A 26,137-nucleotide genomic window follows, 5' to 3' on the forward strand; every position below is an offset into this window, starting at 1 on the left:
AATGTTGTTTACATGCATGATTATTTCCTTAGGTTAAATTTCGGATAAATACTTCTCTCCAGAAAGATTATATAATTTCAGTCTTATAAGTACTTCTGCACACCCCTATCTAAACTACGGGCTGAATTTGTGATCTGCCTTTTTCTCAGTCCAGCTTCACTTGGGCACTTCACTCCTGGTTTCTTCTTTTCTGCAGAGCTAAGCTTATTTTCCATCAAGATTCATGCATTCAAGTGGTTTGAAATAAATTTTATCTGTAAATAAGTACATGTAAAAATACTGCTGATCAAAGATAACTATCCCTTGGTCACATTGACACAGTATCTTTACTCTAGACTTTATTGGATTTAAATATGAGTAGGTGTTTTGGGTTTTTGTGGTGGTGGTGGTGGTTTTTTTTTTTTTTTTTTTTAGTCTTGTTCCTTCGTGTACAGTTTTAGGAGAATTCCTTTGCTCAATATTCCAGCTTGCTCATTTGCTTTTGGTATGTGTCCATGCTGCTTTTCTATCAAGTTTTTTTCTTCATATAACTATATTTTTTCTAACTTTCTATATATATTTTCATAATTATATATATTTTATAATTTTCCATCAAGTATATATCTAACTATATATATTTTATTTTTGAGAGTTCTAAATAGTTCTTTTTCTTGTTTCAGGGTATAATATTTAACCTCGGGATATTAACTCTGATATTTTTTATCAAGATATAATTGACATAACATTAGTTGCAGGTGTGCAATATAATGATTTAATGTTTGATTATATTACAAAATGGTCACTACAATAAGTCTAGTTAACATATGTCACCACACAGTTATAATTTTTTTGTGATGAGAACTTTTAAGATCTATTCTTTTAGCAACTTTCAAATATAAAATACAGTATTATTAACTATAATCATGTGCTGTACATTATATCCCCAGGACTTATTTTAAAACTGGACATTTATACCTTTGACATCTTTTACCCATTTTTCTCACTGCCTCCTCCCACCAGCCACCTCTTGAGACCACCAATCTGTTTTCTGTATCTGTGAGTTTAGTTTTGTTTTACTTGTTTTTTTTTTTTTTTAAGATATATAAGTGAAATGATACCATATTGTTTTTCTCTGTCTGATTTATTTCACTTAGCATAATGCCTTCAGGGCCCATCCCTGTTGTCATAAATGTTGGCAAAATTTTCTTCTTTTTATGGTTAAATGATATTCCATAGTGTGTATGTGTGTGTCTGTGTACATAAAGAAAATGTTTATATTTCTTTGTTTATAAGCATAAACATTTTAAATATAAACATTTTTACAAGTATAATAAAAATGTTTATTAACATCTTTCTCTCTCTCTCTCTCTCTCTCTCTCTCTATATATATATATATATATATATATATGTATGTATATGCGCGCACACATACATTTTATCCATTCATCCATTGATGAACAATTAGGTGGCTTCCATGTTTTGGCTTATTTTAAATAATGATACAATGAATAGCATTTGATGTAGCCCCATTTGTTTATTTTTGCTTTTGTTGCATTTGCTTGGTGTCAAATCCAAAAAATCATTGCCAAGATCTGTGTCAAAGAGTTTACTGCTGTTTTTCTTCTTATCATTTCATATCAACTCTTTAGTCCATTTTGAGTTAATTTTTTGTGGGATGTAACATAGTGATCCACCTTTTTTCTTTAGCATGTGGCTGTGCAGTTTTTCTAACACCGTTTATTGAAGAGACTTTCTTTTCCCCATTGTATATTCTTGGCTCCTTTATCTTAAATTAATTGAACATAAATGTGTGGCTCTTGATTCTGTTCCATTGATCTGCATGTCTGTTTTTATGTCAATACTGTACTGTTTTGATCACTGTAGCTTTGTAAGATAGTTTGAAATTAGGGAGCATTTTAAGTATTGTTTGTTCTATTTTTATGAAAAATACCATTGGAATTTTTATAGGGATTGCATTGAATCTGTAGATTGCTTAAATAGTATGGACATTTTAAAAATATTAATCTTTCTAATCCATGAACACAGAATATCTTTCCACTTATTTGTGAGTTTCTTTCTTCAACATCTCATAGTTTTCAGTGTACAAGTCTTTCGCCTGCTTGGTTTAATTGATTCCTAGGTATTTTATTCTTTTCGATGCAATTTTAAATGGAATTGTTTTCTTGCTTTCTTTTTCTGTAGTTCATTATTAGTGTATATGCAACAGATTTTCGTATATTGAGTTTGTATCCTGCAATTTCACTGAATTTGTTTATTAGTTCTAACAGTTTTTAGGTAGAGTCTTTAGGGCTTTCTCTGTCTTATGTCATCTGCAAATAGTGACAATTTTACTTTTTCCTTTCTGATTTATATTCCTTTTTCTTGCCTAATTGCTCTGGCTCAAACTTCTAATACTGTGTTGAATAAAATTGGTGAGATTGGGCATCCTTGTCTTGTTCCCAGGCTCAGAGGAAAAGCTTTGTGCTTTTCACCATTGAGTATGATGTTAGCACTGGGTTTGTCACATATGGCCTTTTATGTTGAGCAATGTTGCTTTTATACCTCTTTGTTGAGAGTTTTTATCATGAATGGATATTGAATTTTGTCAAATGCTTTTTCTGCATCTGAGATGACCGTGTTTTTTATCCTTCATTTTGTTAAGGTTGGTTTATCACATTGATTGATTTGTGTATGTCAAACCATCCTTGCATCCCTGGAATAAATCCCACTTGAGCATGGTATATGATCCTTTTAATGTATTGTTGAATTTGGTCTGCTAATATTTGTTGAGGATTTTTGCATCTATGTTCATCTAATTCTGGATTTTAAAAGGCTCATTTTTTATCTCTTTCACATCTCCTTTCTCTTTTTTTTTCTCAACATTATCCTTAAATGTTGGCTCTGTACTCATCTCAGTGTCCAAGGCCTCTGTTGGCCTGGCTGTCAGTGCTGTTTCTGATTATGCTGGTTGCCCCTGAGCTTGTGAAGTAGGGGTATGAGGGCCTTCTGGACTTCTGGGCTTCAGGGCTCCCATGTCTCCTAAATATCAGCAGCTACTCAGGGCTTCCCCCACCCCCTTTGGCTAGCATAAGTGCTCTAGCCTTTGGGTAAAAGCTGCTGCCTCCTCCCTGCTCCCAGGGACAGGAGGAAGGCCAACTAATCCAACTTGTCCAAATGTAATTCTGCAGAGTGGCAACCTCCTTGCCATAACCAAGGACCCTTCTGCTCCCTGTCTGTGTGACTGCGAACCTTTTCTTGTGTGTTCTTTGGACTGTGGTCTCCTCAATCCATCTGATCCCCAGTGCTTTCTATCCTTCAGTATTTCTCCACCTTTCTGGGCCATCGAAGACATTCTTTCTTGCCTTCTCAGGCTATTATGGGTTATATTTTGATCCTTCTGTTGTTTCTAGGGATTTTGGGTGGAATGGAGGTGTCAGTTTAGTGCAGAATCCAAATACTTTTTTGTTACTATTATTTACAGTATCAGGATGTGTGAGTTGGTTATTAAGAGCATAGTCCTGGAGTCAAGTACACATTGCTTTGATTCTCAATTGTTCTTCATACTAGCTGTGTGATTTTAAGCAATTTCCTTAATCTCTCTGAGCCATTCTTTCCTATCTATTAAATGGAGATCATCATTATTGTGAGGCTTCAGTGAGTGAAGCCCTCAGTAGAGGCTTTAGCAGACTGAACACTCAGTGTTTAATCTTTTTGTTATTTTTATCATTGTTTTTATTCTTATGTTTCTTATTAAACTAAACCTAGCTAATAGAGGTCTGCAGAGAGCACTTTTTCTATTCATCTTAGATGGACTCAGAGTTTCTCCTTCCAGCCCTTCTCCTGGCCTTACCAAGAATAAGTAGGCTGATGCCCCGTCCTGTTCTTTCTACAGCCCAGCTCCACCAACTGCAGGGGCTGAGGACCATTGGCGTCACCACCAACGGCATCAACTTAGCCCGGCTACTACCTCAGCTTCAGAAAGCTGGTCTCGGTGCCATCAACATCAGCCTCGACACACTGATACCAGCCAAGTTTGAGTTCATCGTCCGCAGGAAAGGTGATCAGATGTGGCTCACAATGGGGCTGTTCCTCTTAGGCCTTGTAGCTGGGAGCTGTGGCTGGCACTAGGGCAAAAAGCCTGGCTTCTCTTTCTCTCAGTGTCTGGACCATACATAAGCCTAGACATTTATTCTTCACTCCTCACCTGCACCAAATGTCACTTGTCTTTATAGCCACACTACTGGGGACTTTTTAGGATCAGATTCTAAGAGCTATGGTAACCAACCTCTCCCTACCCTGTCCCCAGTTTTTCCAGGACTAAGAGGGTTTCCAGAATACAGGACCTTCTGTTTTAAAACCAAGATAATCCCTCACAAATTGGGTTGAGTTAGTTAGCATATAACGAGCCCTGAAGTAATGTGGGGCTGCCCAGGGTAGAATCAGCTGCCCTGAGGTATCAAGGTCAGGACCAGCACTGCCAGGTGGGGATCCCTCAGCAACCTCACTGGTGCTTCCCGTGTCTGTCCTGGATATCAGTCTCTCCTCTCTTCCTCTGCAGCGAGCACACCCACAGCTTCCTCCCACTGGGCTTTATCAGGGAGGGTGGGTCTGGAGAGGTAGAGCACCCAAGCCCCAGATCTCATCAGGCCACTGCGCCCTGATGTCTCTTGGGCCATGAGCCTCATTCTGTGGCAGAGATTCTTGCCTCACATGTGAGTGGCTGTTTACACCCCTCTGGGAACTGAGGAAGTGCTCATGGAGTCTTTGTCCTCTGTAAAGAGCTGCTCCACAAGCTGTGGGAGGGGACTGACACACAGGAAATTTGCCAAAAGGTGTGATGCTACTGGACCACCTTTGCTTGTCTCGTAATATCGATTAAAGCACTACAGAGAGGGAGTGAGAACTCCTAGCAGGGAAAGACCAGGAGAGCTTCAGTAAGAAGGCATATACATTGGGCCTTGGCGAGGATTCAGATCCAGAGAGCATACTCTGAGAGGAAATGTTGGTCACCTGCAAAGGCTCTGAGGTACGAAAGTAGAAGGTGTGTTTGTGGGTTTACCCCCATGACATGACATGATTACGGCACACACACACACACACACACACACACCCACTCACCACCCACCCACCCCACACACACACCCCCAAACTCCTTGTCTCCTTTCCTGGAATGAGGATTGGAGACAGTATATATCCTAACATCAGATCCTACTTCTCACTCATGTGGCCACTGCCTCCTTTTGGAGGCAAGAGTGTTTACAGAGGAGAAAAGTTCTAGGTTTTCCTAACAGCATTTTGTATAAAAGCTGCACATTCCTTCCCTTGCCTTCCCTCATGGGGCCATCTGAAAATGTTGCAAGGACATTATGGAGGTCATCCCTAGGCCACTCTCAGAGAGATATCCCAGCTGAGAAGTACTCATGATCACTGTGCAGGCTGGGGGTGGGATGGGGACCTGCATACAGTGGGTACTCCGATGTTTGGATGCAGGAATGAGCTGAGAACGAGCTAGGTGTGAGGAGAAGCCAGCTTGAGGGTAGGCACAGAGGTAGGTGAGAACTGCACACGTTAGAATTGTTCACCAGCCCTGGCACAGCTGTTGCACAAAGTAGGTCCTTGGTGAGAATATGTAGAGTGAATGAACGGATGGGCTGTTGAGAAAGTCTTGACGAGAGAGTCGGGAAACCAGCATTCTAAAAGATGCAGTGTGACGCCACCAGCAGGGCACTGCCTCTCTCTGGGCTTCAGTTTCCTCCTCTCGACTAGGAGAGGTTTCATTTAGTTCAGGGTTGCACACTACAGTCCAGTGGCCAAATCCAGCTCCTGCCTGCTTTTTAACAGCCTGTGAGCCAAGGATGGATTTTGCTGGTGGCATTACAATCAATGTAATGATAGAGAACATTAACTGAACCTCAATCAAGCAAAATATCCCCATAAAAATAATTCAGTTCTTCCATTCCATCTGTAGACCTGTATAACAAAAAAAGTGTATTCAATTATTATCATATCCTAAATTTAGTCAATAAAATCTTTATAACATAACACCTACATAATATCTTCAATTTTTCCTCTTGTCCTGCAAAGCCTAGAGTATTTGCTCTTGGACCCTTTATAGAAGATATTTGCCAGCCTTTGGACTCAGTGGTCTCTGAGGCTCCTTACAGCTCTGGTGCTTCCCTCTTTACGGGTGTGTGGTGGCCGAGGAAAAGGAGGAAGTTCCTGGACTGTTTTTCTTCCTCCTTGCAGGCTTCCACAAGGTCATGGAGGGCATCCACAAGGCCATCGACCTGGGCTACAGCCCTGTGAAGGTGAGGACATGCTACTGCAACTATCCTTCCTGTCCTCTCTACCCTGGCTTGGCCTTTCACTGCCAGCTCCCAGCCCTGGCCAGTACAGCTGTAGTGTCCCCGCAGCCAGTTCTTTACCTACTGCATCCAGCCCTGCCTCTCATCCTTCAAGGGAGGGGAGAAAATCAGTGACCTCTTGGTATCCTTTAACCCAAGGAGAGCTGTGGGGTGAAAGGCGAGGATTGGGACCCTATCCTGAAGAGCCTAGGCAGGTACCAGAACTCCAAAGGTCAAAAGAAAGCCCGAGCGATAGCCCTCATGGTCCTTTTGTTCCCCCGGACAGATTAACTGTGTGGTGATGCGAGGCCTGAACGAGGACGAGCTCCTGGACTTTGTGGCCCTGACTGAGGGCCTCCCCCTGGACGTGCGCTTCATAGAGTACATGCCCTTTGATGGTCAGTGGCTCCAGGCAGAGTTAGGGGAAGGAAGAGGAGGCTGGGTCTGTCGACAGAGCATGGTGACCCTGGGGAGGGTTGAGTGGGGCAGCAAGGTCTGGCTTACCCTGTGGGTGCTGTTGACCTCAGACTCTACTGTGTGTATAGGAATTCCTGCAGGGATGGTGGGGAGAAGCCCGGGCAGGCACCAGGGTTGGAGCTGCTATGGGGCATCAGGGACATCAAAGGCTCCTCGGTGTCGAGTGTGGGTGTGATTCGATCCACCCATTTTAGGCAGGGCCTCCTGACCTTCCAAGAGAACTGATTCCTGGGCTATGTGGCAAATGACCCTGAAGCCCATGGGGTCCTGCAATGCTGTGACTCAGTAGCCTTCAACCCTAACACAGGCAACAAGTGGAACTTTAAAAAGATGGTCAGCTACAAGGAGATGCTCGATACTCTCCAGCAGCAATGGCCAGAGCTGGAGAAGCTGCCCGAGGAGGAATCCAGCACAGCCAAGGTTTGGAGGGCAACAGGAGGGCTGGGTAAGGAGGTCATGCCTTCACCCTAGGACGGGAGAGCTGGCGGGGGCTGCAGTGAGGTTGGAGTGCAGTGATGCAGGGCAATACTATTTAAGCAGGAAGCATTCTAGCACCATCACAATAGCCCCCCTTTTCGTGGAAAAAGATAAAGAAGCAGGTTAGGTAACTTGTAGGACACACTCCAGTAAATGGTGGAGGGGGTGCTTGATCTGCTCTTCCACATGGCCTGCTCTGGCAGTGCTTTCTACAGGCCCCCATATCCTTAGCAAGTGTACTCTCAGGCAGGCAAAGCACAGGCAGAGTTCATGGGCCATTTGTGTGTGAGAGCCTTCTGTTGTCTGAGGGCCTTGGACTCTCGCCTCTGAAGGGATCCTCTTGAAGAGGGCTATGAAGTGAGGGCTCTGATGTCAGGGAGTGAGAGCTGGCACTCAGTGACCCATCTCCATCCATATCTCTTCCGCCACCCCTCTTGCCTTCCTCGCCTCAGACCTTTAAAATCCCTGGCTTCCGAGGCCACATCAGCTTCATCACATCCATGTCTGAGCATTTTTGTGGGACCTGCAACCGGCTGCGAATCACAGCTGACGGGAACCTCAAGGTAGGTATCTCCTCCATGAGGGCCCCTTGCCACCTCTGTGTTCTGAATATCCCTTCCCACCTGCACCCTCCGATTGGAGGGGAGACTAGCAGAGCAAAAACAAGGTGGCTGGTGAAATAGTATCAGATTTGGGCAGGTCATGGGGCAGTAGGTGAAGGTGAATTCACGGCCTCCTGTGAAATTGTCACCCTGATTTCTTCTTTACTTGGTTCCCTGAAGTAACTTCCAGTTGACTGGAACTCACTTTCCAGGACTAGGTAGTGGGGGCTTGGAGATGTTGGAGAATCAGTGTGCACTTTGCCCCTGCCCCACCCTGGTTGCCACTTCCACCAGGCCAGGAACTCACCTCTGAAACCAGCCTCCTTCACTCATATCTAATCAGCATGTACTGGGCATTCATCCCTGTGGAGGATGAAAGGGAAGCATAGACTTGCCCATTTCCTTCAGGAGCATAAAGGTTCCTTGGTAAGGCAAAACAGAGCTAGTGCATAGCAGTGCATATTCTTTGTCAGATGAGTAGCCCAGCAGGCAGTAAGGGTGCTAGACCTTGAGGGAGTGCATTGTAGACCTTGGCGATGAGCCTTAAAGAATGGCTGGGGTAGGAGAAGTGAGGCTTGGGGAAGAGACATATCTGGGCTTTGTGTTAATATGGCTAGGGCAGATTAAAGTTGGATATGGGGAGACCACATTGTCGTGGGCTCGAATGCCCAGCGAAAAGATGTGGAGTATGTTCTGTTGACAGGACACTGTGCAGAGTTTCTGAACATGGAGGCGACGTGATCCCCCATTCCTGTTTTAGGAAGAATAACCAACAGGTTGAATTTGGAAATAGGAAGACTGGTTAGATGGCCATTTAGAGATGTCCCAAATATGTAAGAGCATAAAGTGAAGATGGGAAGGATGAATGAAGGAACTTGGTAACGCAGGTAGAGAGAGGAGAGAAAGTCATCTAGGTGGCTAATTGGCTTTGAGACTTGTTTAGGATTGTTGGGGTGAGGGGGTAGGGAGGAGGATTGGGTTCAGATGCATTAAGTTTGACATCCAAAGAAATCATCCAGCAGTTGTTAAAAAGCTAAAAAGATTTTTCTGGGCTGGGAATATAAAATCGACTCGGACAGTGGGTGATGTCCATTATAAGTCAAGGCCATGCAGGAAATGGAAGGTGGGATTCTGAAGAGAATGGATTAAAGAGGGAGGCTATTGATAGTGCAGGGTAAGGGGACCTGTAAGGGATGTTGAGACCCTCAGAGAGCAGCAGCAAACAGCTATTCCCACCCCTGGGGGGAAGCTGAAGGGGAGGAGGCGGTGTCACTGGGGCCCGTGAGAACTGGAGGCTGGCAGGGTGGCCTCCTGGTCGATATTGTAGTTATGAAGGGAAGCGGGCACTGCCCAAGAAGTCAGGACGGAGAGGAAACAGGGAGTAAATGTCCAGCCTCTCTCTCTTTTCACCCTCTCAACTCCCATCAGCCAAACCTAGGTGGAAGCCAGCTGGGGATGATCCCTGATCTGGATTTTGATGTGCTGCCTCTGTTGGCAACTATTTAATTTTCGAAAGTACATTCTACAAGCTGAAGGCAACATGACTGTAAATCAGAGACAGGCCTTGGGATGTCTGATTTTGCTTCTTTCCCTTCCAGCCTCTTTGACTCCTCCATCCAGCACCTTCTGCCCCTTGTTGCAGGAAGTGCCGTCCTGAGTATGACCCAGCCATGGGAGGCCCGGGCACTGGCACTCAGCCCATGGGGGTCTCTAGGGATCAGGGACAAGGCCAAGGGATGAAGGAGGCATGTTGTCCTCACCCCCATGGTGATCCCCTGCAGGTTTGCCTCTTTGGGAGCTCAGAGGTATCTCTGCGGGATCACTTGCGGGCAGGTGCCTCTGAGGAGGAGCTGCTGAGAATCATTGGGGCTGCCGTGGGCAGGAAGAAGCGGCAGCATGCTGGTAAGGAGCGTGTGCGGAGAAGGCCAGCAGGAGTGAGGGCCATAGTTTTGGGTGAGAAGACAAAGGAAAGCCTGGCAGGGAGCCAGCAAAACTCAGTGTTATCCTCATTCCCAGTTATGCCTCTAGATTTGGGGTGTGGTGATGGTTTTCCTTGGGGAAGTTGGCAAAGCAAAGACTACGCAGGAGACGGGACCCTGAATTCTCTTGGGCTGTGTTAGCTTGCAGGGAGAGGAGTGTCATTGCCTCTCTCATCCCACACATTGCCTTCCTGGGCGTCCACAGAGTGTTCTGGGCTCAGTCATAGATGACCTTGCAGTATACAGTGGGGGCTTTGTCAGGTGTACAGAGGTGAGTGCACGTACATGGGGTTGTCACACCACTATGTCCATGTTTGGGTCACTGAACTTCCTTTCCTCGCTCTTTCTCTCTCCCTTCCCTGCTCTCCTCTGCCCATTTTTTCCCTTACCCCAGGCATGTTCAATATTTCCCAGATGAAGAACCGGCCCATGATCCTCATCGGTGGGTGACTCAGCAGTACGTAACCACTCACCCTTGTCATTGGGGGTTCCCATGGGGTGGGGCCTCTGTGATAAGGCACCCCTATTTCTCGCTTTTCATCCTGATACTCTCATCCTTACTTGTCTGCTATTCCTCCTTCATCTTTTCATACCCCTGCCTTTACTGCTTCTGCTCTTCTCTGTGCACGGTCCTCCCTCACTAAACATGCTACAGAAATGATCATTCTATCTCATCAGGAATTGGGACGGGGGTCCTCCAGATTTAATGATCACTAAATTAGTTGTTCCTTGAATATGGAGCTCCTGATTAAGACAGAGTCCTTGTCCTCAGCTCTAGAATCTCCCAGCTTGAATACAATTACAGGTGTCTCGTCCCCTCTGTAATTTGGGCCAATCATGGGTATCTCCAGACCAATAGCATCTGTGGGTTGATATGTTAGCTTCTGTGCCAAGCAGAGCTTGAGGCAGGAAGCTAAACAAGAATGTTACTCATATTGTCAGGGAGGACACAGCAAGGATTTCAACTTCCAGTTTTTTAACTCCTGGGAGCTTATGTGGTTAGGACATCTCGCAGTGCATAGGATGCTTCAAATAAAAACACCTTTTTTATAGAGCTGGATGTGGTCTCCAGCCCTGGGGGAACTGGCTGAGCCACGAAGAGCCCCCTTGGCACAAGGCCCAGACTAGAATAGGGGAGGCCTTGTCCCCTTTGCCAGAGTCAGGTCTGGACCCCTGAATTGTGCCACTAGGCAAGAGAAAGTAGTGAGAAAAATTTGGAGAAGGGATACTTTTCTGCAGGGGTTAGAGCAGAGTGAGCCCATAGCCAGGAGTAGAGTAGACACCAGTGGGCCTGAGAAAGCCCAGGGAACGTCACTGCACACCAACCACCCAGAGGAAATGGAGCTCACCAGAGCACTCCACCGGGAAGAAAACGTTATCATCTCTCCTCCCTCACTTCCAGCATCCTCATTCTCTTGGGCCTTGAGCGATGCTGACACACCTTGATGACAAGGAGTGGGGGGTGCCTTGATAGCTCCTTCAGAAGGAAGGCTGTGCCTCTGACGTTAACAAGATAGGGAGTCCAGAGCATGACTGAAAGCTGAAAGTTGGTAAACTCGTTTGCTTCATAAGGTATATGATTACTCTCCAAGATATAAAATAATTAAAGTAGGTTTCTAAAAGCCAGGAGTTACATAGAACAGAGCCTCTTAGGCTTTCCTATGCATCTGAATCATTGGAGATCTTGTGATTTCACATGCGGATTTGGGAGGTCTGGGGTGGGATTCTGCGGCTCTGCAGTTCTCAGATGGTGCTGGTGCTGCTGGTCCTTGCAACAGCCTTTGAGTAACAAGAGCCTGCGAGGTTCCAAGGCCCTTGGGCCACTGAAATCAGCCTGTCATGTTGTGTGCCTGTCTGATGTGCTTGAGGAAGCTCGAAAGACATTGTTTAAACAGATTAAATATTTTCATCTGTAAATGACATGATCACTATTAACTCTTCATAGAGAATGGGAAGATGAGAGTAGCTGTAATTGGTAATTCATGCAGAGACCTCGCTGTAGTTTTAAGAAAATGAAGAGATGTGAAGAGGTAATTCTGATCCAGGCTTGTCTTCAGATCTCAGGTGTTTCTTAAGAGAACTTCGACAACAAGGTTTTTGTGGGGAGGGGTGCCCAGGAATAGCCCCCATACCACCACTACAGGATAGTTGGAAACTGCTGGGGCCGTTGTCCTGTGTGTGTAACGCCTGATGAGAAAGGCTGCATGCTTGTATTCTAGGGACCTTCTATCTGTGTATCTTCTATTTTTATCTTTTCTTGCTGTTGTTTTTGTTTTTTCATTCCTCTTTCCCCAATGTGGAAGACAGAACTTGAAGTGGGGTAGGAAAAGGGTTAGGAGGAAAAGTGGGAAAAAGAATTACCTTTTGGTCTTAGTCTTTCTTCTTTTTCTTTCTTGCCTTCCAGAGTTATTTTTGATACTCCAGGATTCTCCACCAGCCATTCCAAGCATTTCCTCCAGGGACCCCGTCCATGTTCAGGGTCTGAGACACAGAGTGCGTTTCTCCAACCATATGCCAACTTTGGGGAAAGGATGCTGGGTCCCCAAGAGCCCTCGCCTTGCCCCGCAGCGGCTGGGGTCTGGCTCCCTTCAGAGACACTACAGTTCCCACCCAGACACAGATACCAGCCCAGAGTGCCTTAGCCCCATGTCCCAGGCTCGTGCCACCCACTCAGGACCCCTGCCAACATCGGACCGATTAACCCACGTGGACACAGAAGGACGGGCAGCTATGGTAGATGTGGGTGGTAAGCCAGATACTGAGCGGGTGGCTGTGGCCTCCGCCACGGTCCTCCTGGGGCCCGTGGCCTTCAAACTCGTCCAAGAGAACCAGCTAAAGAAGGGAGATGCCCTGGTGGTGGCTCAGCTGGCTGGAATCCAGGCAGCCAAGCTGACCAGCCAGCTGATTCCTCTGTGTCACCACGTGGCCCTGAGCCATGTCCAGGTGCAGCTGCAGCTGGACAGCACACGCCATGCTGTGGTGCTTCAGGCGTCTTGCCGGGCTCAGGGCCCCACTGGGGTAGAGATGGAGGCTCTGACCTCAGCTGCTGTGGCCTCCCTCACCCTGTACGACATGTGCAAGGCTGTCAGCAGGGACATCGTGTTGGGGGAGATCAAACTCATTAGCAAGACTGGGGGTCAGCGGGGGGATTTCCATCGGACTTAGACCTCCTGCCCCCGCTCACCCATGGCCCAGCCAGTTCAAGAAATGGGATACAATTTGGGCCAAGGGAAAGATGTCAGGTTTCTTTAACCCTGTCACTGTTTACCTTCACCCAAGGTCACCCAAAGAACCCAAGGTCACCCAAGGAACCCAAGGTCAGCCCACTCCCTTACTACTAGGTGACCTATGATGACCTGCGAGGCTTCCTTTATTCAGAGGAAACCAGCAGGCCCTTCAGCCTTCCTGAACACTAAAGTCATGGGAGGTGGTCACAACGAGCAGTGCTAGATAACCGAAAAATCACACTGTTTTCTGTGGACTATTTCAGACAGTCCAGCCCATAACTTCCACTTCTCACTTTGGATTTTCTCTTCTGCTGCTTCCCTGGGGACAAAATAAGGGCTTACAAAGCAGAGGAACCCACTTTGAGGGGGAGAAGCACAGCTTGCACTAAGAATGTACAACAACTTCTCTTCGGCAGCTTTGCCTGCCCAAGTCTGTGGAATCCTAGCCCTGCCCAGTCCCTGTCTGACATCCATCCTCAGAAAGAGAGTCTCTGTCTCTTCAAATTTGCAGGCTTTCTGTTTAACAGTTGTACCGTCCTGCCCACTCCCTTTCCTCGGTTCCCCTCCTTTAACAGCCCTGAGGACTCCTGCCTAATCCTTAATGCCACACCTGGCCCTGTGCATGGCTGTTCCACCCACTACCAACACCCCTTTATTCTGGAATATATCAGGGAAAGAAGGGAGTTGAAGATTGCCTTTGCCCTCACAGCGCACAAAATAAAGCTGCAGTGCCAACTTTGGAGATGCAAGAATGAGGACTGTATTTGTGCACAGAGTACTGAGCTGCTAGGATTTCATGTCCACCCCTCAACCCCATCCCAGAGCCCACTCCTCTGGGGAAGAGGAGCAGGAGAGATGCTGGAAAGGCTGAAGGTGCATATCTTTCATATACCCCCCGTCTTCCCTGTAGGAGAAGGCAGGAGTGGAGTGGGGGGTGTAGAAATGCACTATCTACAGAAAACGGTCAGGTGAGTCTATCTGAAGCTCATCACTGGCTATTAGAAATCAGAGGTGCAATTAGAGGTTCCTGGGTTTCATATCCCTAAGCTTTGGGCTCGTGTGCTGGGTTTTCTATGTGGATAGGCTTTGGATCTATCCTCGGTGACACCCTCGGCCTGCCTGCTCACTGCCCTACACCCAAGTGTGCTGGTGAATATTTAACAGCAGGTTCTTGGGCAAAGAAAAAGCCAAATTCCAAGGCCAATTTCAAGCTACTATATACCACATGAGCTGGCTTGCAGAATTCCTGAAAAATGTTACAGTTGTGCTTTCAGAGCCAGTATGAGCTGATTCCAACGCACCACCAGTTGAGCCTGCTCCCCAGGACACCTCAAGTCCCTCATAAGAAGAAGGCACCAGGTTCAAGGTAGGCTGGAGGGGGATGGTATGGATTTAATATTTTTTAGTATTACAATATATTATAAAAAAGGTGCAGGTAAAAAAGACACTGCCGATTTCATACATTAGCCTCATTTCTTGTCTGAGACAGCTGGTGAGAGAGCCCTGGCATGAAGGCGTCCTTGGTAGAAGTGGTCATGGGAAATGGGATGAGGGTGGGGAGAACCTGGACCAGACCTTTCCCATCCACCTGGAGAATTTTTTCCTCCCACCACCCTAAACACATCTACTTTCCACATGGGAGGAGAAGGTGTGGGTGCTGCTTCTGAGAAGGGGACAGGTTGCATTAGGTTAACTGAATTTTACATTGGACACAAAATTAGATAGCTGGAGAAATTTACCTGAAGGTGGAAGGAAGGGTGGGAAGGGCACTGAAAAAAGACCAAGGAACAAATATAATACGCGTAAACATTTAGCACATCAAGGACCAACTCAGCCACCATGGGGTACTAGCCCCTTCTTGCTGATTCAGCTATGATGATCCATGGTCCAAGGCACTGTTGGTGATCTGGCTAAAATGATGTCTATCATTGGTGCCAGAGCCACTGGCCAGATCTTGAAAATAATAAATAGAGAAGGAAAAATCTTTTGGGGTGAGAAGCCTGAGCCCTGGAACAATGTACGTGTCCTCTGTAAACACTTAAACCAAACTATGCTTTTCTGCGGATCCAATGTGTCTTGAACAGCTTCCATATTCCTTGTCTTTCCTGGTGAGTATTCAGTCTTCCATAGCGGGTGGGAATGCCAGGACTTGGATGTGCCTGTTGGGTAGAAGTAGAGCCCTCCCCTGTTCCCAGCCCCTATGGATTAAGTTGACCCCAGCCTTGCCAGTTTGGAAGAAGACATTCAGAGACCCCATCTACAACCTTCCATAATCAGAACGCCAACTTCTTGGGGTGGGGGCTTTTGGGTGTACAGATGGGTATAACAGAGCTCTCTGCAGCTGATTTTCCTGGAAGCCTTTATCTTGCCCTCACCTGGGCTCCAAGATGGCCACTTCACACCTGTCCTGGCCAGGCTTGCATTTGCTCAGATCCCTCCACCTCAAACCAACACACATGCTGGGTTCACCAACCTTGTGTTTCTTCTGCCCCACCCCTGCAGCTACTATGGCCCCACTCACAGGAATCTGATGTAGGGAAAAGATGGATAGGCAGCTGAAGAGTAGGCCCAGCCCATCCGTCTGTCCATTGGCCATAACCTTGAACTGGACTAGGTTGGAAAGTTGAGAAACAAAGGGAGGGGAAGATAGAGGGGCAAAGAGCTAGTTGATGGGGGTGGCGGGGTTTGAGGGTAGTCAGGCAGGCAGACGCAGGATAAAGGTCAATTCTAGGGTGAGAAAATATATTGAAAATAAGACCCCTGATGGAGCTGACTTCACCTCCCTTCTTTTAGAAGTCAAAATTTTGTTTAGACACATCCCTTAACATACCCGCTCAAGATGGACAGAATGTAAAGTGGGGGTGAACAGGAGGACCTGAATGGGCCCCTTGGAGGTCAGGTTGAAGAACCAAGTCAGATACCAAAGATGGGGTAGCGACCCCCACTTTCAGCCTTTCCCCCTTGGCTCCTTCAGGCAGTGAACACCCAGGGAAATCGGCCTTCCTCCTTCATCCTCATCTTCCATCTCCCTAGCTTCCCCTGCCTGCTCTGGGCTCAGTCTGTGTGCTTCAGAGGATGAGACACCCTCAAAGATGGTATGTAAATTCAGAGGGCAGCCTTGGCCCTTAGGACTCTCAGGAACTAATGCCCCAGGGCTAGCCTCAGCCAGATACACATGGTTCGAGGTGGTCTGAATGCTGGACAGAGTGAGAGGTCACTGTGGCTTCTGCCCTGAGGCAGATGTTAGCGAAAGAGTTGTGGGGTGGGGGGCTCTGATTGGTAGACCAGAAAGCTCTGGAGTGGGACTAGGCATTCAAGTGCTACCCCCTCTAGTGAGGGGCTGTCAGGAACTCCGAGCCAACATGGGAGGTCATTCTCACCTCAAGAGCATGGTCCGGTTGTCTGGGGAAGGCAGGGGGAGAGTTATTTTCAAGTACCTATGCCCAAGACGTGAGGTGTGATGAGTGGGGTCTTTGTGAAAACCCTTCCCTTACCAGATTCATCAAGTACCTGATAGCCATAGTTGTGGGAACCCAAAGGTGAATTTTCTGGGATTCTGGATTAGTGGATAGGATGGAGGTGACAATAGGGAAAGAAGGGAGACTTAAGACATGCAAGAGAGGGGTTAAAGGACTTCCGATGTAGGAAACAGGCACTACTGCTCTGCCCCGATGACTTGGTCCCTGTGTCATCCTCCCAGCATTTTTTTTTTTTTCTGGAACATATCTAGCTAGAATAGATAATGCCTCTTCCTTTTCTATTCAAGAGGAAAGTATGCCCCAGATCAATGTTCCATTAAGCTGCCTCTTGAGGGACGGGAGCCTGGATTCTCTCACCCTGGCTCTCAGGGGCCCACCCCACAGTTATTCCTCACTGCATATGAAGTCTGGACAAGGTCCATGGACCTGTTCAGTCTGGATCTGAAGCAGTTCTGTGCCAACATGTGGGTATCCATGCTGGGAGTGAGGAGTAGGGCCCCTTCAGCCGGGTCTGCCAGGGATGTCCAACTCAGCCTTAGAGAATGATCCCTGGGGGCCGGGAAGCAGGAAGAATAATGGGAAGAGGAGATGACAGGAGCCCCCTGGGGCAAGCGTGGGGAGACACCTGGTCCTGCCACACAGCCCTCACCCCAGGACCCAGCCCAGGGCTCTAAACCGAGCACCAAATTGTTTAAGTATCACCACCTCCTCCACTCAGCCCCCCTCAGTCCATCCCTGTCTCCTGGCCTGCTGTGGCCAGTCCACAGGTCAATAATTTAGCCTGTTGATTGCCCGCTCCCGGGTGACTTCCAGGGCCTGGCTCCCTGACCGCTTGCGGCTGCGCTTGAGCTTGCATAAGTCCTTGTCGAAAACCTCCCCCGAGCGCAGAGCCGACACCAGGTCGTCAAACTCGCCTCCCTCCTCCAGCGTGCCGCCTGCGTGGACCTTCCGCTGCCGCTGCCACCGCTCCCGTTCTCTCTGCTCCTTCAGCTGGAGGAGGGACAGTGAGAGGCTGGCACCCCAAGAAATGGCTGAGGCCAGAGCAGCCACCCATAGTTAATTTACAAAGGAATGCCCTCCCAACCAGCGGCTAACCTCTAGGCTGTGTGACTTGATGCTGGTGTTCACCAGCTAGCCCTACTCTCCTCCTTCCCAGGATGCCCCGTACCTGCCCACCAGACATGCGCTCTCTCTCCTCGTGCTGGGAAGACCACTCTCTCTCCTTGGGTGGTTGACATCAGCTCCTACAGTGTTCCTTAGGCCCTGCCCTCCTTGCACACAGCCCCACCACTGTCTTCCCTAGTAGCACCCCATTCGGACCAGCCTCTCTCCTCAAGCCCTGCCTGGCCCTCTCACCATGGTTTCCATGCGTGCTCGCCGCTCCTCCTCTTCCTTCTTCCTCCTCATGGTCTCCAGGTCCTGCCGGGCCTCTGAGAAGGCCTGCAGGAAGGTGTCAAAGATGCCGAAGAATTCATCTGGCTGCATCTTGCTGTCCTGCTCTCCAAAGTACATCAGGGCCTTGGAGAACTGTTAAGGGAAAAGAGGGTGGTGGAGAGTCACCCCTGAGCACCATGGGCCCAGGCCATGTGGTTAGCTGAGTTCCAGCCAGAGCAGAGACCCATCCAAGGCTGGGGACCTTTTGCATGGGGTCAGGGCTAGAGAAGGGGAGACCCCCATCATCACTGGGGTGGGCATAAAGCTGAATGAAAGGGTCGAAGCTGACATCCTGGGGACATGGGGGATCCAAGCTGGCTGACGAGGCTTCCCAGAGCCACCTCTGGGTCTGTTATGGTGTAGGTATGAGATCAGGGGTTACAGACCTTGGGAAGGAACTGCCTACTCATAACTAACAAGGACTTCAGAGATCATACAGTTATTGGGCTAGTTATTTAACCTCTCTGTGTCTCAGTTTCCTTATCAGTAATGGGGATGATAATAGAACCCACTTCATATTGTTGTGGGGGTTAAACAAGGAGATAGACAATGCTAGTTTAATTATATGTGCCAGGCACTGTCTTTTTATTGAGAGCTACTATCTTAATTCAATCTACTCAAAGTCCTCTCCAAAAGACCTCACTACTCAGGTGCTCCATGGACCAGCAGCATGGGCGTCTCCCAGGAGCTTGATAGATATGCTGACTCTCAGGCTCCATCCCAGACCTCCTGAATAAGGACCCACATTTTAATAAGACTCCCACAGGTGGCATCCATGTGCACTATTGGTATGAGAAGTTAGCAACTGAGACCAAAGGTGATCTCCAGAGTCAGGATTGTAACCCAGCTCTGTCTATCACATCTGGGCAACCTTGGGCAAGGTACTTAACCTCTGTGTATCTAAGTGCAAATGGCTAATAAACTTTGAGCAAACCCATAAGTAGGTAATGAGACAAATGTAAAACACTTATAGTGGTGCCTGACACCTGATGAATGGACATGATCTTTCCAATAGAGTTGCTATTGCTTTTCTTGTAGGAGTGAGGAAATGTTTATTCCTCAAAGCTCTGTGATTCTGGGTTTGTCTCTTCTGGGCCATCTGGTAGGAATGGAGGAAAGAGTTATGTCTACATAAGGCTGAGTCAGAGAGGAATGGGGGCGGGGTTAGGCTGAGGGTGAGACTGGAGGCTTGGGGCACCCTTACCTTGTCCCTGGCCTCACTAAGCTGGTCCTCCAGCTCAGAGAAGCTAAAACTGGAAACCGTGATGAAGTCACTCATGACTGGGACAAACTTGTCATTTGGTTCCCGCATCTGGTGTTTCTGATACTCCAGCTCCTGAGGAAGGAGAGTGAAGTGTTGGTTAGACTGATACTAGGATTGAAGTCAGGAATTCTGGAGTCGCCACATCGCTCACCCTTCTTGCCAATCGTGGGATGTTGAGCCTTCCTTTGGAAGATGGAACATCCCCAGTGTCAAAATTTTAAGGGTGGCAAAGATTGTGAGAGTCATCAACCAGTCCACCCTGCCTCTATCCTTCCCTCATCCGCCACCGCCATCTTTCTCTTTCTAGAGCCTTGCTTCCCAAAGCCTATGGAATCATAATCTGCATTTTAACAAAAGCTTCAGGTGATTTATGTGCACATTCAAACATGAGATGCATTTCTAAATCTCCTAGTTAATGCGGATGCTGCTGGTCCAGGGACCATGCTTTGGGTAGTACTTTAAAGGGCTATAAATTGGCAATCACTTTCTGCCCTCGCCCAATCACAGTGGCAATAAAAGGTTCTTTCTTATACTTAACTTTGTTCCCTAAGTTCATTCTCTCCTTACTTACCAACCCTCCCTCCCCAAATACACACACACACACACAGTGAAGATGGGAAGGATTTCTATTCCTAGGTGTGGAGGACAGAGGATTGAGGACATTCCTGCACTGGGCTAGCCTAGCCTAGGGCCAGAGAAAGTATCTGAGAAGCCATCAGACCAGGAATTGTGGTGACCAGAGACCTGGGTCTCCAGCAAAGAGTGCAGCCCCTGGCTCTTCTACTGGCCCAGGAAGGAGGTAAAGAGACTCAAGGCAGGAACTTCCGTGGATAGTGGTCCCTAATGTCACACTGTGTGCAACCAGCTAAAGATGTGGGTCCTCTTTCCGATATACTTGAATCAAACTTGAGCAAGCAGCTGATTTACGGTCCAGTCCACTCCACTCCACTGCCCAGTACACATGTTTGACAGTGACCTGGCTATTCTCAATGTTCCCTCTTTGAGAGTTGAAATTTAAGCCCCAGATAATCTTATTATCCTTTGCTGAGGGCTGACTCTGTGCTAGAGGCTATACTCGCTGTACCAATTGTTCTCCTCCCCAGCCAAGAGCTTTGGGCCAGAAATACATCAGACAGAGTCTGCTGTCTCAGGGCCCACCATCTGACCCAGTGGCAGGCAGCATGGGCAGCTTTTGCCTCTGACAGCAGCCCCTCAAATCCAGACAGGCAGAGATGATGTACTCACCACCTCGACCGCTCTGAGGCCCCTCCTGAGGTTGCCCACTTCTTTCTCCAGCTCTGCCAGGCTGTGGGGAGATACAGAGGGAGGGAGAGGAGCTAAGCATGGTTCAGGGTGAGGGTGATGCAAAAGCCCAGTGGCTTGGGGGGTCAGCAGACCTGTGCTTCAGCCCTGCTTTGGCCACTAACATGTGGCAAGTCACCTCCCTTCCATGCTCTGTGCTTCTATAAAATAACAGCAGTGACACTTATGTTCTGGAGATCTTTCCAAAACAGAAGTGTCAGGCTGCATATTAGAATGTTTCTAACACATGGCCTCTAGCTTGGATTTTTTTTTTTATTACCACTAGGTAATATTTATAAGTTCTTGACATGGTACTTGCATGCAGGTACATTTGATGCATATTAGCCATTTATCAGTACATTTCTGCTTCTATTGGAGATGCTTCTATCAGGCTATATATGTTCAGGTCTGACTTCTTGTCAGCAGCAGATACCATTGGTGTTCCACCCAAATCTCCTTGGACCATCCATTGTGCACAGTCCTGACTTCTAACTGTATAGGCACTTTTTTTCTGGAGGCCAGAGCCACCTCTGCCATCTGTACCCATGGCCAGAGAGTTATGCCTCCCCGCAAGAACCCTTCAGCCAGTAACTGACGGGAGATGGTATATGATGCTCCCTCAGCCCTTGGAAGGGATAAGTGGAGCAGTGTCCTAAACTGTCTCTCACACTTCCCTGGAGGAGTTAAGCTCTAGTCGCCCCCAGTGGTGGCTCGCTGAATTACACTTCCATTACTGGCGTTCTTCGCACCCCTGGCTCACTTTCCCACTCCCTACTGTGTTTCCTGGGAGCTTCTCTGAAATAAGGATTGGAGAACAAATAGCCTGACTTCGTTTGGTTCTCTCAAAAGCAGACTCTGAGACACTGCCCATTCCTAGTCGGCCCAGAGTAGCCCCAAAGGAGGGCATTTAGACAAGAGCATGTGTGAACACAGTGAGAAGGAAACCTCTCAGAGGGACCCCTCACTTGACTTTGGCGGCTTCTGGAAGATGCTGCAGCTCCGAGGGCATTGTCAGAATGTCGGGGTAATGCTTCTCTAGAATCATGATCAGGTAATGGAGCAGAGAGATGTTTCTGTGGATGAAAGTTGAGTCATGAGTAAGGGAATGAGGGTCAGGAATGGAGAGAGGGGGAAGGGGAGGAGGGGCAAAGCCAGGGCGGGTTGCGATGGAGGCTAAGGAAGCAGGCAGCGTCCCACCTGTCAATGCTGGACTTGGTGTCGGCAATCTTGTTGAGACTGGCCACCCGGAACCCGTAGGCGCCCCCACGCTGTCCTTTGTTCATGAAGTTACCGATGGCCAGGACGACCTCTAGCATCTGCCTTAGACGCTTGCTGCGGATTAGCTCCCGGGAGGCCAGCAGGATGGCTGGGAGAGGAGGGACAGGTCAGATCCCTACATAAACTGGGCCAGGGCAGCTGGTCCCCTTGTACCCCAGATGATACCACCACAAAGTCCACAAAAGGAGTTGCAAGGGTCTTCAACTCTCAGAGGGGCAGAAACTATGCCCACACCTCTGCAAACAGATCCACTCCACACCCGCCCACCACCAGGAGAAGCAGACAAACTTGTCAAAAGGCAATTCGCCAAATAGCCCATTCTCAGAACATGCCGACTCTTCCTAAGAATATATTTGAGAATATCTTTTCTTGCATACATTTAAAGATTATTAGTATATTCTTTCTAAGAGTATACATTAAAACATAATACTTTTACTTTTCTAAACTCAGTGATTAAAGTTTAAATTTCAGTATTTTACATATTATGGCACTGTTTCTACCTCTTTCGTAATGCTGAACCTTACTGAGTTTTTGGAAAGAAAAAAATCCCTGTCAAATTAAATTATAACATGTCACCAATTGTAATATTCCCATATTATTTTTGTTCTGTAATATAATGGTGTGCTTTATAGTTGATGGTGTCTTTGATTAGGTTACTTGACATCCTGTTGAACATTATTTAAAAAATTTTTTCCAACCTTTAGGCATTTTAGCCATTTCCCCCTAATGTCTTAAATGACACATCTGCTAGAAATACAAACTAAGCAAACAGTAACCAAAAGTTCAGTATTTAATTCTTAAGTGGATGCTTTGGCCCTTCCTCAGCTATTATGTGTTCGTGGCAGATGTCCAGAGTTGGGCTACAAATCCTGCACTGAAATTTTGGCTACTAGTTATGGAATATGCTTTTTGATTATTAAATGTGGTGATAAGACCAAACTATTTTATGATCTTTGGATTATGCCAAATTGAACATTCCTTAAAATGCTGCTATGAAGATAAAATGAGAACCATCTGACTAAAAGTTTGCAGAAATCTTCAAGAGCAGTTAAAAATAAGCAATAGAAAAGAAAACAACAAAAAGCTATAAAAGTAAGTAGTATCTAAGGTTTGTCAGTAGCTTCAAAAGCTGAACATGTGCATATTCTATGACCTAACAGTGGAGTTACGCTTGATTGGTATTGGAGTGGTTTCTAGTTTTTTCCCTTTAAATTACAAATAGACCAGTTAAATAAATTATGGCATATTCATACCATAGAATAAAATGCAGCACTGAGAATGAATAACCTACTACTACAAATAACAACAGGGATAACTTATAACCATAATGCTGAGCAAAAGAAACCAGCATAAAATTCATCCTCTATCCCATTTATGTAAAGTTCAAGACAGACAAAAACTTCAGAAGGGAGGGAGAGAGTAATGGTGGGAGGAGATAATGTTTGAGAGAGGGACATGAAGAAGGGCTCTGGGGAGCTGGAAACATTCCATTTCTTGACCTGGGTGTTGATTACATAGGTGAGTTCATTTCATGATAATTTGTCAAGCAGGACTCTTACGATTTGTGTACTTTTTATACATGCATATTTCAATTAAAATTTTACTTTAAAATAAAACTACTTATAAAAGTTCCCCGCAATTTATATTGGTCAGGATAGTTTTTCTAAGGTTGATATGCTGTTTGAAAAATTTGCAAAGGAATCCTCCTGAAAATACTAAAATGTTGGCAAAACAGATGACAAGAGTTGAAAGGAAATCAGTGTAAATGGGAAAACTCCCATATGCGATGTAGACTTTTTAGATATATTCATAAGAATAATGTATTCATGAATATATTCATAAGAATATGTTTACATTTGAAATCATATTCTATATTCAGTGAATGTATTCATAATAAGAATCGGTAAATTTGGTATATTCAGCAATGAACATATTCATAAGAATACATTCAAGAAGAATGTGTTCATGAATATATTCATAGAAGAATTGGTAAATTTGTCAAATCTGGTGAATTGACTTTGGCAAACTAACTCAGAGATCCTGTTGGGGGCTGGGAGTGGCGGGGGTGTGGGTGTCAATAGCTCATCAACCAGCTGGGATAGGCCAAGTCTCCATTCTCCCAAGAATACTCCCTAGGAAGACTGGAAGGACTAGGAACCCCAACTCCTGCACAACCCTTTTGTCTCTACCCCCAGCCAAGCCCACTGACCTGATCTGAAAGGTACAACTTCAGCCACATCTTCCCAGCTTTAGAAGGAAAAGACCTCCAGAGCATTCCAGAACAGCAGTCATGCTACAGCACGGCAATGACTACCTGGCCAGAAGGTTTTGCCATCGGAAACACATCTTGCTCTGCTTGGCTTGATATTAAATGGAGACTCATTCCTGAGCATCCAGTGACTAACTCTTAGGGAAAGCTTAGGAGTGGCCTCCTAGAAACAGGAAGTCATTTGAGATTAAACCTAACTGGTGGCTGAGCTACTCTAGTCCCACGGCTCCAAGTGGCAATTGCTTGCATTTGCTCCATTGACCCAAGACACGGTAGTAATTGAGCACATATGTCTTGGGCCAGACCCCTTTTCTGTGCCTCATCCTCCAAAGGCAGTCTGCAGCAAGACAGAGAGAGCCCGTGTGAAGGGAAGGATTCCCCCATCACCGGGGCATGTAGTACCACCAGACCTTAGACCTGAAGAGTCACTGCTGATCTCTTTCCCTGTCCCTCAGATCACAGATCTTTATCCCTCTATAATCACAGCCAGGCTGCAGTTCTCTTGTTGTGTATATGTGCGTATCAAGATCCAGGTTACAGAAAATGTCTATTTCTAGCTCTGTTACACCCCACCTAAGTCCAGAAACCCCCCTGAAACAACTCATTGAGCTCCAGAAGGGGCCATTCTCTGGACAGGACATCTCAAGGAGTACTAGCCAGCTTGGTGTCCAGTAGAGGGGGCCCATGCTCTGCTCTGCCCCGAGCCTGTCCCTCTCAGTATCCTGGACACAGGCACCCTTGTTCCACTGTGCTGACCCTCTCCTCACCACAAATGAGCCTCACAGTCTCTCCTGCTTTACCCCTTTTGAATCTGATGGATACCCACTGTCCTGACCACCCGCCTTTCCCCCCACCTCTCTGATCCTCCATCCTCTCCCATGCTCTGGGAAGTACTACAGGATTAGAGTAAAGGAATGGATTTTGAAGAATGGCATCTGTGTTCCAGTCCTGGCTCCCCCATCCACCAGTAACATGGCCTCAGGCAACATATCTCCATTTTAGAGATAAGGGGATAGAGGTACCTACAGGGTTGTTGTGGGAACCGAATGAGACCATCCATGTGAAATGTTTCACGTAGTGCTTGGCACATGGTTATCATTTAATTACAAAGTGGTCATCTGGAGAAAGCCTATTTTGGAAAGAGTTCCCCTACCGAGAAAATCAGATGCCTCTGGGGATCACCTTGCCAATTTCCTACTTCCTGAATAACTCACACTTAAAACAATGTGCCTACAGGTCTTCCATGAGCTTAATACCTCTCAAACAGAGTAAAGACTGATGAGCTCAGTCTACGCCAGGCCCTGTTCTAGGGGCTTGCTGTCATCATCACCTGTTCAGCATTTCTGCCCCATGCTGGAGCAGATGTCACCAGATCCCTCACCTTGAAGAGTTACATGCTAAGGCATGGGGAATTTGTCACATATTTAGCACATGTGCTAATATAAACAGGTGTATATTACCTAGAATAATCATAGTTTTAAATTTTGTCCTTGACTTTGTGTTTTGGGTGGGGATCGAGAATAAGGAAAGAGTTTTCCTCTGGCCCTGTTCATAGACTCCCACCTCAGGCCTCCTCCATACCCTCAGCTGTACCTTCAACTTTGGGCTTGGCCTCAGCTAGCCGCTCCTGGAACTTCTTCTTGAAGAAGAGAGCCTGCAGTCGCTGCTGGTAGTGGTCGATCCTGTGGACAAGGTGAGCTCCGTCATAAGGCAGCTCCCCTCCAGCCCCACCCCCGGAGCCAGCCCCAGCTCCCTCCTCAGCCTTCCCACCCCCAGCTCCTCCTGCCAACCCTGCTGCCCTGACCTGCTCATTTCATAGAGGAAGCGGTCAGCGCGGGCCATCCGCTCAATCTCATGCTTGTGTTCCTCGAGGAGGTCAATGTCACTCTTCTCCGGAATGAACTTGAGGAGCTGCAAAGAGCAGGTGAAGGTCAGACAAGAAACTGGTGGGAAGCCGATACTAGGTGCAGCACATGGAAGTCCATACACGGACCAGGCTCAAGATGGGGAGGTGCCCCCTTAAAAG

General features: G+C 47.1%; 2 protein-coding genes across 5 annotated transcripts in view; one reads left to right on the forward strand and one right to left on the reverse strand.

The window, feature by feature from the left end:
• Positions 1 to 13,834, forward strand: part of MOCS1 (molybdenum cofactor synthesis 1) — a 35,886-nt gene extending 22,052 nt beyond the window's left edge. For 2 of the 4 annotated variants that reach the window (XM_039856142.1, XM_039856144.1), the window contains 8 exons: positions 3,872 to 4,036; positions 6,226 to 6,287; positions 6,610 to 6,721; positions 7,108 to 7,220; positions 7,730 to 7,840; positions 9,661 to 9,781; positions 10,253 to 10,300; positions 12,263 to 13,834. In XM_039856142.1, the coding sequence (XP_039712076.1) occupies positions 3,872 to 4,036; positions 6,226 to 6,287; positions 6,610 to 6,721; positions 7,108 to 7,220; positions 7,730 to 7,840; positions 9,661 to 9,781; positions 10,253 to 10,300; positions 12,263 to 13,023 (1,493 nt within the window). In that variant the 3' untranslated portion in view covers positions 13,024 to 13,834. Of the gene's footprint in view, positions 1 to 3,871; positions 4,037 to 6,225; positions 6,288 to 6,609; positions 6,722 to 7,107; positions 7,221 to 7,729; positions 7,841 to 9,660; positions 9,782 to 10,252; positions 10,316 to 12,262 lie in introns of all 4 variants that reach the window. The other 2 variants (XM_039856145.1, XM_039856143.1) reach the window with 2 other exon arrangements.
• A 622-nt stretch (positions 13,835 to 14,456) lies between these two features.
• The window catches only part of DAAM2 (dishevelled associated activator of morphogenesis 2), a 104,507-nt gene continuing 92,826 nt past the window's right edge, over positions 14,457 to 26,137 (reverse strand). The window contains 8 exon segments of the mRNA XM_039856141.1: positions 14,457 to 17,554; positions 17,921 to 18,091; positions 19,203 to 19,334; positions 20,508 to 20,568; positions 21,530 to 21,637; positions 21,762 to 21,930; positions 25,705 to 25,793; positions 25,916 to 26,022. Coding sequence (XP_039712075.1) covers positions 17,333 to 17,554; positions 17,921 to 18,091; positions 19,203 to 19,334; positions 20,508 to 20,568; positions 21,530 to 21,637; positions 21,762 to 21,930; positions 25,705 to 25,793; positions 25,916 to 26,022 — 1,059 coding nt within the window. The 3' untranslated portion in view covers positions 14,457 to 17,332.

Source organism: Pteropus medius, unplaced genomic scaffold (assembly GCF_902729225.1).
Source record: "Pteropus medius unplaced genomic scaffold, Ma_sr-lr_union100, whole genome shotgun sequence".
In the NCBI taxonomy this organism is placed as follows: domain Eukaryota; kingdom Metazoa; phylum Chordata; class Mammalia; order Chiroptera; family Pteropodidae; genus Pteropus; species Pteropus medius.